Consider the following 12,878-nt stretch of genomic DNA (forward strand, 5'->3'; position numbering starts at 1 on the left):
GACCCCATCAATTGAGGGAGGGGAGCCTCAAGTGCCTGAAAGTTCACCCCTGTCGGTTTCGCCTCTGCCAGTGGCCAATCTGCCCCAACAGGGACATCTGAACCAGTAGACAGATACCTTAGGTCCTCGACTCAAGGTCCAAGGCCCCCAACAGCAAGAAGATGCCATTGCAGGTGACTAGGGGGTCCCCAGAAAATAGGCTTCAATGGGACCCTACAAGAGGCGGCATCAGTTTTCTACTACCAGCCGTTCTCCACTACTGACCTCCTCGATTGGAAACACCACAGGCTGCCCTGCTCTGAAAAGCTGTAGGTGATGAGAGATCTAGAATCCAGATTCCAGATTCACCGCCCTGTCTGGGTTGACTGTAAGCAGCTTCTGTTCACTCTTTTCAACATGGAAGAGCACCGATGAACCGTCACCAAAGGAAAAAAAAAATGGCTCCAGACTCAGGCACCAGATGGACAACTAGAAGTTGAAGCTTGGGCACGGGAGGCTATGCCCAAAGAGTATCCCTGCTGGGACCCAAACACAGAAGCCGGAAGGGCCAGATTAGAAAGACACCGACTCTCCTCCCTCCAAGGAGTAAAAGCAGGGGCCAAAAAGCCCACAAACATGGCAAAGGTATCTGAGGTCCTACAAAAGCCAGAAGAGAGCCAGCTTACTTCTAGGAAAGATTATGTGAAGCCTTCAGAGTTTATACTTCGTTCGACCCAGAAGCCCCCGAAAGCCAGTGCATGGTCAATGCTGCCTTTGTGGGACAGGCCCAAAGTGACATTAGACAGAAGCTCCAAAAGTTGGAAGGATTTGCTGGAAAAGAATGCCACTGAACTGATGGAAATCGCCAACAAAGTTTTTGTAAATTGGGACTGAGCTGCCAGAAAGGAGGCAGACTGAAGAACGAAACAAAAGGCAGTTCTCCCGGCCGCAGCCTTGGGAAGACCACCGCATCTGGAATGGATCCCACAGAAACCACGAGGGATTCAAGAACAAGAAAGAAGGGTGCCACTGGGATGGGATCAATGTGCCTGCTACAAAGAATTTGGACACTGGAAAAATGAATGCCCCAGTTGCCAAAAGGGAAAACCAAAAACTTCCACTCCACTCAGCTGCTACCAACCAGAACCACCCAAGACTGACCTGATCAGACAGGCAGGAATGGACTCTGATTAGGAGAGACCAGGCTCTATCCAACTGGGCCCCCATGAACCCATGGTGAAAATGAAGGTAGGCAGCCAGAAAATAGACTTCATGATTGACACTGGGGTTGAACACTCTGTGATGACACACAAGGTGGCACCTCTGTTGGCTTGAGAAGTCACCATCGTAGGAGCCACTGGGATGCAAACCCGAAGGCCATTTTGTGGTCCTGACAATGCTGGCTGAGGGGTCACCAAGTAGTGCATGAATTCTTGTATTTACCCAACTGCCTGGTCTCACTGTTAGGTAGAGATCTCCTAGCCAAGCTGGGAGCAGAAATACTTTCACTTCAGATGAAAAGACACAACTGTGCCTAAATGAAAAGGCCCAACCCACGATTTTATCCTTGACGATATCATAGGAAGAAGAAAGGAGGTTACGTATTTCTCCTCCCAGTGAGCCAACCGTGGCCCCCGAGGTAGAAGCTGAGTTCCCTTCAGTTTGGGCAGAAGAGAACCTCCCTGGTCTGGCAAAAAACCACCCCCCAATATTAATTGACCTAAAGCCTGGGACCCAACCTGTCAAAATATGCCAATATATGGCCCCATGGGAGGCACACTTGGGGACCCAGACACACTTAAACAGGCTACTCAAATGGAGATTTCTAAAAGGATGCCAGTCCCCACGGAATACTCCCCTGATGCCTGTGAAAAAGCCTGGGACAAATGATTACCACCCTGTACAGGACCCAAGAGCCATTAATGAAGCAGTCATAATGCTACATTCAGTGTTTCCTAACCCATACACTCTACCAGGACTCATACCCTCTGAGGAAGGATAATTCACAGGTCGAGATTTAAAGGACACCTTCTTCTGTCTCCAGCTAGAGCCTAATAGGCAACCCCTATTTGTCTTTGAGTGGGAAAACCCTGCCACAGGAACAAAGGAACAATTCGCTTGGACCAGACTGCCTCAAGGATTCAAAAATCCACCAACCTTGCTCAGTGGGGCCTGGCATCTGACTTAGCCAGGTTTCCAGGACAGGACCTAGTATGTGTCCTCCTCCAATATGTGGATGATTTCTTGCTAGCCAGTCCCACGCAGACCCAATGCTGGGAGGGAACCAGGGCCCTACTCAAGCCACCACCAGAGGTGGGATGCTGGATGTCAATGAAAAAGGCACAGATTTGCCAACAGGAAGTTAAATATTTGGCATTACCCAAGGCAAATGGATGCTGGGAGCCAAAAGGAAACAGGCAGTCTGTGCCATTCCAGTTCCCACTACCTGCCGGCAGGTCTGAGAGTTTCTGGGAGCAGCAGGATTCTGTCGGATATGGATGCCAGGGTTCTCAGAGTTGGCCAGACCTCTATACGAGACACTAAAGGGGGAAGAAAGGGGATCCCTTTTCTGGGGCCCTAATCAAGAAAAGGTGTTCACAGACATAAAAATGAAATTCACAGAGGCACCAGCCTTGGGACTCCCAGATGTATCATGAGATTTCAACCTGTTCATGCATGAAAACGATGCAGGTGGCCCTGGGGGTTCTAACCCAGGAATTGGAACCTGGCAGAGACCAGTGGCATACCTTTCAAAACAGATTGACTCAGTTGCAGCGGGATGGCCACCCTGTTTGAGGGCACTGGCAGCCACCACACTTTCAATCAAGGAAGCAGACAAACTCACATTGGGGCAAAACCTAAACATTGAGGTTCCCCATTCAGTTATTACCCTGACGGATGCCAGGGGGAAACACTGGTTAACTCATGTTTGGATGACACAATATCAGGGACTACTATGTGAAAACCCATGAGTAAGATTGGAAGCCATAAAAACCCTAAATCTTGCCACTTCCTGGCCCGCAGCAGCGGGGCTCCCCAGAGTATGATTGCCTAGAGGTACTTGATGAGGACCATTCTAGTCAACCCGACCTATCAGACAGGCCCTTACGAAATTCTGACCTCATCCTATACACAGACAGCAGCAGCTTCATGAGCGAAGGCAAAAGATATGCTGGCTATGCAGTAGTCTCTGATTTTGGGTTCACAGAAGCAAAGGTCCTTCCACAAGAATGGTCAGCCCAAACATCAGAACTTACCCTAATGAGGCCCTAATGAGAGCACTAGAACTCAGTAAAGACAAATGACCAACATATACACTGACTCACTCTGTGCCTTCACCACTCTACATGTACATGGGGCTCTATACAAGGAGAGAGGACTTTTGGTAGCAAGAGGAAGAGAAATAAAAAATCAGGAAAGAATCCCAAAACTATTAAGAGCAGTCTGGGAACCAAGGGAGGTAGTAGTCATCTACTGCAAGGGACACCAAAGAGGAAAGGACTCAGTGTCAGAAGGTAACCGATGGGCAGATGCCACAGCTAAACAAGCAGCAGAAAGACAAACAACGCCCTCAAAAATCATGCTGGTCCAGGAACTGCCAACTTCCCCAAGGCACACAATCCAAGAAACAAAACGGGCACAACAGGAAAAAGGAAGCCAGACAAAAGAAGGATGGTGGATACTTCCAGATCAAAGAGTCTATACCAGAGCAGCTAGCCCACCAAGTGGTTCTCCAACAGCGTGAGCTCACCCACCTGGGAAAAACTGCCCTTGAAAGCTTATTACAATGTACTTGCTCAGCTCCCATCCCTCTGTGCCTCGATCTCTCAATGCTTCTTCTTTAGCACTCAAAATAACACCAAACAAGGCCCTACTGGGCCCACGGGAATCCAACACTATGGTCAGGCACCCTTCGAAGATTTGGAGGTAGACTTTACCAAAATAAGACCCAGTGGAGGATACAAATTTCTTCTGGTACAGGAATGGAATGTCATTAACCATAGGCTCAGACAATGTCCCAGCTTTCGTGGCCAAGGTGTTGCAACAAGCAGCCCAAACCCTAGGTATCCAATGGAACTTACATGCAGCCTACTGGCTCCAGAGTTCAGGGAAAGTGGGCCATCTGAACTGGACCCTTAAATCACAGTTTAAGTAAATCATGGCAAAACTATGTCAGGAAATTAACTTGCCCTGACCAGATATACTATCCCTAGCTCTTTTCCTAGCATGTTGTATACCCCGGACAAAAACAGGATTCTCCCTATTCAATATCCTATATGGAAAGCCCCCTTCACTAGTCAAATTCAAGGGTGACCTGACAGAGCTAGGGAATTTAGAAATACAAAAACAAGTACAAGGATTAAGGAAAACTATATTTGAGATACATAGATGGGTGACAGACAGGATTACCCATTTCCCTAGGAATAACTGGGCACCCTCGCAAACCTGGGGATCAGGTTTGGATAAAAGATTGGAAAAGGAGACCAGTCAAACCTACCTGGAAGGGACCCTATTTAGTTGTGCTAACCGTGCCCACAGCCATCAAGGTTGCAGGCCTAACCGCCTGGATCCACCATTCTTGAGTAAAGGCAGCCCATCTGTCACCTGACAACCACTTTGAATGCTAACCAGAACAATCCTCTACAGATCATTCTTAAGAAGACAGAGGATAATCAGCAGCCAGCAGCCAACACCTGAGAACTTTCTATAACCAGAAGCTTGAGGAAATCACCAAGCGACTTAAATGAACTACAGCAAATTGTTGTCTCTCGAATTTCATTGTCATTCCCTACCTATTTCTCTTTCCATACTGGTTATTATACTCTTTGCTGTGGGGCTTACCCAAGTTAGTCCCTCAGATTGGCACCTCAGTCACAAACCTTGTTAGCCTTCCTCTACTTACTAGTGTCAGGATGCCTTATTCTCCTTAGATGTATACGTATGTATATATGTGTGTGTACGTATGTATATGTATATGATCTGAGTTGTGATTGATGTCCTTCTCTGTATGTTTGTTTTCTGCCTTTATATCCCCAGGATGGAATCACTCCCACTGATGCTGAATCAGCCTTGTCTCCTATCCCCATTGTGTATATTCCCCGTTCCTAACATTCTCAAAAGGGATCTTTTCATCTTACCAACCGTGTTCTTGTTCCACTTACTACTGCCCCTCTTGGAACTTTCCTCCCTGACTGGAGGGATGTGTCAAAGCATCTTCTGCTGTTTTTTGCCTCCAGGAGGGACAGCCTTATGTTACAGGCCCAGATTGCCCTGACTGTTACCCTGCTCTCCCTCCCTCTGCTCATATTCCCTCCCCTGTTGCTCCTCCCCCTGTTCCTACTCCTCCCCTTGCTCCTCCGGGCCTAAAGGATGAGATAATACTACCACCATGCCCCTGTGCCACTGTTTACCCCCACATGCCAGGAAGATGTTATGATGCCAGGAGGATTACTCCCTGTAACAGAAACAGGAGAACTTACTGGATGGGAAAATTAAAAATGAGACGCTACTGGGGGCTGCCTGATCCGACCTGCCCTGATATCCCCCATGACTGTTGGGTCACCTCTGACCCAACCTATTGGCCTCTACCTACACTTGAATCGGGCAGACCAGTTGCTTTAGATCCCCACCTGGACCAGATGTTGAGTGCAACCCATTGCCCCCTCAATGATACCAATCCCAGCCTGGCCAGAGCCTGCTGGCTCTGCTTGTCCACAGGACCCCCTCTTTACGCAGCTACTCTGATAACACAGGCAGCTATAAATGTTACCTTGTTAGCTAAAGACCCAGACCCCCACATGGTGAGACCTGTACTAACTGGAGTTGAACTGTCCCAAACAGCTACCAGGTGCCTGAGAAACAAAATGGGAACAGAGCCAGTTGGCAATCTGACCATCGGCCAGTGCAACCAGACTCTTGACAGTCAAGAACATAGTCATCTTCCTACAACCCAACACTGGTGTTGTCCCCTCTCAGGGCTTTTCTTTGTATGTAGGACAGATGCCTACCTGTGTCTACCGGCCATTTAGATGGGCATCTGTACCCTGGCCTTCCTTACTCCTCAGATAAGCATTGTTCCCAACAGTCAGTCTCTTATAGTGCCCTTGGCAGTGTATACTCAATCAAAAAGAGCCATTCAAGTCATCCCCCTGATGATTGCTGTTCTTGAGTGACTGCTACATGCCAGACACAGAGAGTACAGTGGTGAAGAAAATACACATGACCCGTGTCCTCATGAAACTTACAATTAGTGGGGGTGACAGATGTTAACCAAGTAACCCCACAATAATTGCTCAGCCAGGACCTGAATTTGCTGAAACATAGGATTTGAATCTCTACTTTTTTGGGGGAGTGGGGGGGGTGGAAGGCATGAAGTATATGCTTTTGTAAGAAAGGAGGAAGCATCTCTGTTACTTGTAGACATGTTCAAAGATTAAGAGATTTTCTTTGTCTTAGGAAATTTGTCACTTGGTGCAGTTGTGTGCCAACTGACTTCTCCAGACAAACAGTGGAGATGTCACAAGAGAAGCCCAGGAAATACCCAAGGCTTGGGGAGGGGAAGCTTGTGAAAGCCACCGAGCATGAGCAAAACAGTGGACTGACAGAATGGTGTGGCTGAAAATACCGCCTGGGAGGGAATGTTTGGAAGCTAATTCTGAGAAGGGAAGTTGGTTGGGGATTTTTGAGGGTCCAACGCCCAGTGCCAAGAGATTTGAAGTTTATTATTTGGGAAATAAAGAGGTAGTTAAGGATTTTTAAGCAGAGAAAAAGTAAAAGAAGTCAATATAAAGAATGGGATGTACTGATTTGTGAAAAACGTATCTTGTTGAAAATAAAAGCGATCGTATTTCCATGCTATGATGTATCCAAGTCAGAAAAAGGAATAAAGGAAGTCAAATACCTGGTCATAAATTTGAAGTTAGCGTTATACGTGTAACCAGGATGGCCCCAGATCATGGTTATGAAGGAATGGCAGTTACTGTTACTACTCACATCACAGGGGCTCAAATCCTCTCCATGCACTGTGGGGATCCCCTTCCCTGGGCCTCAGCACCCACATCACGTGTGTTAGCTTTTGGGGCCCCCAGGGAGGTCACCACTGGCATCTCCTAGACCCTGGTGTTCAAGGGACCTGCAGGGCAGTAGCCCAAAGCCAAGAAACTGGTAGGAGGGCTGTACAATGTGCAGAGAAACACCTGTGCTTGGGCCGCCCTCTGTGTTCCCAAGACCTCTGACTCACACAGCATTTGCCCCCATGTCCTCCTTCAGACAAGAATATGGCGGCTGTACCAGTAGGTGACCCAGGAAGTTTGCCTGGACAAGGAGTCAACATGTCCTGGGGATGGCAGAAGCATCTGTTGTTCCAATAAAACCTTTCTACCTTCACCCCCACCCTACTGCCCCGACCCTGCAGTGGGTATTGCCTCCAGGAGGTGTGCTCTGGACAGCTGTCTTTCTTGGCCAGCATCTTTCTCTATTTCTTGGACTTTTTCCCTCATGTTTTGTCAGTCTTCCTTTTCCATCTGTCTTTGCTGAGGTACCTTGAACTGCAGCTGTGAAGCGGGGGTGCCCTGAGCTGGTTTTCTGCATGTCGTGTGATCACTTTCTGGGTCACTGGTACAGCTGTGATATTCACTTTCTGTTGTGCCTTACAAACAATATGCACTTCTTGTTCGTGCCTTACAGAGTGTCTTGTTGTTACCTGTATCTCTCCCCACCCATCCCACCCCAGGAAAATGGTAGTTCCTCTTCACTGTTGTGTTTCTTTGTAACCAGCTCATCTTCCTTCCCTGATCTAAGATCCCCTTCCTCCCTCCCTTCTTCCCTTCCCTTTCCTTCATTTACTCTTTCTTTCTTTCTTTCTTTCTTTCTTTCTTTCTTTCTTTCTTTCTCTTTCTCTCCCTCTGTCTCTTATTTCTCTCTTCTCTCTCTCTTTCTTCTCTCATTTCTTTGCTTTGTTGTTTCTTTTCTTAAAACCTCCATCCTTAAAAGATGTTGGGGCTTCCTTTTTTTATATAGGTCTATTCTCTATAAACTACTTTTCTCTGGCTGAAATGCCTCTGCTTCTTCTCTCTTCCTAGTTGCACGTAGAACTTACAAACACAGTCCATATATATTATTTATTTTTAATGAGCTTTCATTGGTCTCTGGTCAGTCTAACTATTTACAACTTTTCCCATCATCCATCCTTTAAGTCCTGTGAGGCACATCTTGATGTAGAGCAGATGTAGGATTCCAGGAGCAGCATCAGTCTCTGGTCCTGTGAGACCCACTGAAGCCCAGGGTTCCCTGAGGGCTGGGAGGCTCCTGCCTGAACTGCCAGAGTCAGGGCCTGTGCCAGGTGTGTCGTTGTGAGAGGAAGCACCTGGTCACCGCCGGAGGGCTCTAACTGCCTTTCCTTACTCTTCCCAGTGATTTATGACAACTTCCATTATGAAGCCATTGATGAAGAAGAGACAAAGGAGATGCTCCACTTCCAAGTACACCATAAGCTAGGTACTTGTGACTCAATAGAGACTTGTTCTTTCATCTGCTGAGCAGAAAGGCGAGCAGAGATCAGGGGGCCGAGATTCTGGGTGGACAGTGCACCATGGGGAGGGGCACAGAAAGAGATGGGGAGCCAGACCACGGATGGCGATATGGGATCCCAACTAACCCACCAGGGGTGGAATCCAAAAATTTTGCCAGGCAGATAAGACCACTCAGAATATGGAACGGGAACACACAAGAGCGGGTCTTACTGTGACCATGAGGCAGAATTAAGGGGAGGAGCTGACAGTGGTTAACTGTGATTTAGACATTCAGTAGATCTGGGAAGTGGTAAGGTTTGCCACCAGGTAACAGGTCCAAAGAGAAAGGCAAGAAAGAACTGCTATAAATGCTTCTGCTAATAAAAGAAAAGAGGGAGAGGGAGGGTTGTAATTATGTGCAGAAGAGAACATGGAAGGAGGGGTACTGTGTAGAAAAGAGAGGAAAATGGAAAATAGTGTAAAGGGGAAAAGAGAATTAATGGCAGTAATCACGTTAACAGTGACAACAGTAGTGATACAGACCTTTCTCAGACCGCTAGGCATAAGGTCAGCCCTTCCCATGAGGCAAAATATTCCTCACATATGAACTATATACTTAAAAAAATTTTTTTAATGTTTGCTTATTTTTGATCAAGATTGAGAGAGCAGGGGGGGTAGCAGAGAGAGAAAAAGACAGAGGATCTGAAGTAGGCTGTTCACTGACAACAGAGAGCCTAATGTGGGGCTTGAACTCATGAATCATGAAATCATGACTTGAGCCAAAGTCAGACACTTAACCAACTGAGCCACCCAGGTGTCCCTGAACTATGTACTTTTGTAAACAATAGCCACCGTTTCCAGCTTTTCAATCATTCTTTTGTTCCTATTCTTAACAATAATTAATTGTTAAATTATAACATATACACCATTAATACTGAAAATTATGATTTCTTGCTAAGTTACTATAACTCTGTTTTCCCTTTACAAGTACTCCTCATAACAACCCTATCAGAGGGTTTTGTTATTCCCATTTTCCAGAAGAAACTGAGGCATGAGGATGGTTAGTGATTTGTGCAAGGTCACCTGACTGATCTAGGACTCGAACCCTCTCCTACGTGCCAGCCAAGGGCAAACATGCTGAGGCTTTGCTGCCGGGCTTCACCTCTGGCTCTACCTCTTGCTTACTTGGGCGAGTTACTTAATTTCTGTGTTCCAATGTATAAATTGAAGCTATAAATCTGTCTATAAATCTATTCTAAAATAAGGTTGTTGGAGAATTTAATGATTTAATTGATATGAAGCACTTATAATAATTTGTGGCACAAAGCAATTGTTATATGCTTACTACTTTTATTATAATGTGTTTCTGATTCCAACACCTGGACATTTAACAATGCTCCAAATTTGAAGACTTTTCTCCTCAGATGCCCACTGAAGAGAGTGTTATTTCTCAGACTAGAGTAGCAGTAAGTGAAACAGTGTTTAAGACCAAGAAAAGGTCTCTATCCTCAAGCCAAATGCCTACAAAGAATTATTTATTTGTTAAATGTTGATTTTCCCCCCTTGCAAATGATCAATGTAAGAAAAACCACAGACTATAACCAGACTTATTGAATACCATTAATATATATCCTTTCATTTGTATTTATATCTCAGTATATATTTTTCCAATGTATTAATGCATTTATATAAAACTTGGATCTATTTTAATAATCACAGTTGTCACAAACTATGGGTCTGCAGTTCTCTCTTGTCCAGCAAGAGAGCAGATGCAGAATTGAATACAAGAGAGGCTAATGTCTGGGAGGAGACAAGACCCCAGAGCAGAGGTTTTGTCTCCGTATTTATTGAGCTCACAAGATATTATCCACGTGGTGAACGAGAAGAAAACAAGATGTTACACACATGAACAAGGAGAAAACAATCAGACAGTAATTGTTAACTTGTCTATGTAAGAAGCAAAGAGTTTGGGAGGCAAGGGGAGTTTGTGATCAAAGTACAATAGTGTATTGGCATCAGATGGAAAGTACTTGTGATCCCATTACAATATCTCTCTAGCTAACCTCAGGCGTTTTTGCCCTGTGGTGGTGGCTTTCCGCCCTAAGTTTTTTTCTAACCCATTTATGTAAGTAGAACCTATTTCCCCACATACAGTTATTCTTTTGAATGAAATAAAATTGCTAAAAGCCTAAAAAATACATTAAAAAGTACAAAGCATGTCAAAAATAATTCCAGAGATTCATCTACTGAGGCTAGTAGGAATGAGAATGGGATAGTAGAAGGGTCAGTGATAGTTATTAGAAAAGAGTAAAAGAGGCTCATCATGGAGGGGAGGGAAATAAATTCTTCAACATTCCTGATGTCATCTTGGTGATGCCCTGCTTGTAGCTGGAATCCCAGAGCAGCTCAGTGATGGACAACAGATGAACATAATGGAAGGAGATTCATCTCATGACCCAAATGACACCGTAAGAACTGAGGAAATGGAAAATAAATGTGCCCAAGAATTTGAACAAACAGGTAAGGTTGACTGCAGTCCAGTATTTTCCCGGGTGACTGTGAACTATGGCACATACAGGCAGAGGTACAAGCTGTGGCATGTGTTCATAGTTTAGAAAGAAGGATCCAAGGAGCCATGCGTGGGTCAGAGGCATAGACCAGAGCCTGAGGCAAAGAGACATTTATTTACCAAAAAAGGGTGTCTGGTTCCTGTGGCAAAGCAAAGAAAGAAAAGACCACAGAGAGACAGGGAGGGTAGGATGCTGGAATAGCATAGGCAGAGAGAGCTAAAAGAGAAAATCTAGAGATGTTACATGGAAAAAAAGAAACCTCCACTCCTACTTCACACCACCCACAAAAAGTAATTCACCTTGGATCACAAATTTACAAGTTAAGGCTAAAACTATAAAACTTCTAGAGGAAAAAACAGGAAAGTACCTTTGCAAGCTTACAGTAGGCAAAAATGAATTATATAGAACACAAAATATATAGAACACAAAACACATGGATTACAAAAGAAAAACTTGGCAAACTAGACTTCGTCAAAATTAAAAACTTGTGCTTTTCTAATGACACCATTAAGAAAAGGCAGAAGCAAGTCAGAGAGAGGGAGAAAGTATTTGCAATACACACACCTGACAAAAGATTGTACCCAGAATAAAGAACTCCTATGAACAAATAATAAGACACCTACTAATTCAAAAAATGGACAGAAGATTTGACCTGATAACTTCACTACAAACAATAGAAAATGGCCAGTAAGTATATAAACAAAGTGTTCAATGTCATTAATCATCAGGGAAATGCAAATTTGAACACACAAGTTACCATTTACTCCCTAAAATTGCTGAAATGAAAAAGACTGACAACACGTTGGTGAGAGAGTGGAGTGATTAGAACTCCATATGCATATTTTTGGTAAGAATGTAAGGCGATATGATCACGTTGGAAAACTATTTGTCAGTCCCTTATAAAGTTAAATGTAACCTGTGACTCAGTCATTTGACTCCTAGGTATCTTACTCATGAGAAATGAAAACTTATGTTCACACACAGATTTGTACAAGGATGCCTATAGTAGCTTTATTCCTACTAGCTAAAATATGGAAACATCCATAAATAAACTAACTATGATACATTTACAGAGTGGAATACTATTTAGCAATAAAAAGAAATGAACTAGGGGCACCTGGGTGGCTCAGTCGGTTAAGCATTCGACGTCAGCTTAGGTCATGATCTTGCAGTCCATGAGTTCAAGCCTCACTTTGGGCTCTGTGCTGACAGCTCAGAGCCTGGAACCTGCTTCAGATTCTGTGTCTCTCCCTCTCTCTCTCTGCCCCTCCCCTGCTTACACTCTGTCTCTTGTCTCTCTCAAAAATAAATAAACATTTTTTTTAAAAAAGGAATGAACTACTAGTATATGAAACAACCTGGATGAATCCCTAAAACATTATAGTTGACTCCTTAACATCTCAGGGGGCAGGGGCTCCAACCCCCTGCACAGTTGAAAATCCACATATAACTTTTGACTCTTCAGAAACTTAATTACTAATAGGCTACTGTCGACTGGATGCCTTTCCGCTAAATAAGTGGTCTGTTAACACACATTTTTATGTTATAAGCATTCTATACTGTATTCTTATAATAAAGTAAGCTAGAGAAAAAATTTATTTACAATTCATAAGAAAGAAAATACAAGTGGACCCACGGAGTTCAGACCCATGTTGTTCATGAGTCCAATGTACATTGAGCAAAAGAAGCCAGTCACAAGCATACATACTGTGTAACCCTTTTTATATGAGCATCAGGACAGATAAGTACAGTTCCAGAAAGGAAGTTCTTCTTAACGGTGATAAAAATCAGAACAATGGCTGCTTACAGTGGGTGGAAA

The 12,878-nt window shown here is 44.5% G+C and overlaps 1 protein-coding gene across 15 annotated transcripts in view; it reads left to right on the forward strand.

The window, feature by feature from the left end:
* SP140 (SP140 nuclear body protein) overlaps positions 1-12,878 on the forward strand; it is a 65,253-nt gene that overhangs the window by 16,453 nt on the left and 35,922 nt on the right. For 14 of the 15 annotated variants that reach the window (XM_030327383.1, XM_030327382.1, XM_030327387.1 and 11 more), the window contains 2 exons: positions 8,392-8,475; positions 10,878-11,009. In XM_030327383.1, coding sequence (XP_030183243.1) covers positions 8,392-8,475; positions 10,878-11,009 — 216 coding nt within the window. The remainder of the gene's footprint in view (positions 1-8,391; positions 8,476-10,877; positions 11,010-12,878) is intronic. The other variant, XM_030327395.2, reaches the window with a different exon arrangement.

This window comes from Lynx canadensis, chromosome C1 (assembly GCF_007474595.2).
Source record: "Lynx canadensis isolate LIC74 chromosome C1, mLynCan4.pri.v2, whole genome shotgun sequence".
Lineage (NCBI taxonomy): Eukaryota > Metazoa > Chordata > Mammalia > Carnivora > Felidae > Lynx > Lynx canadensis.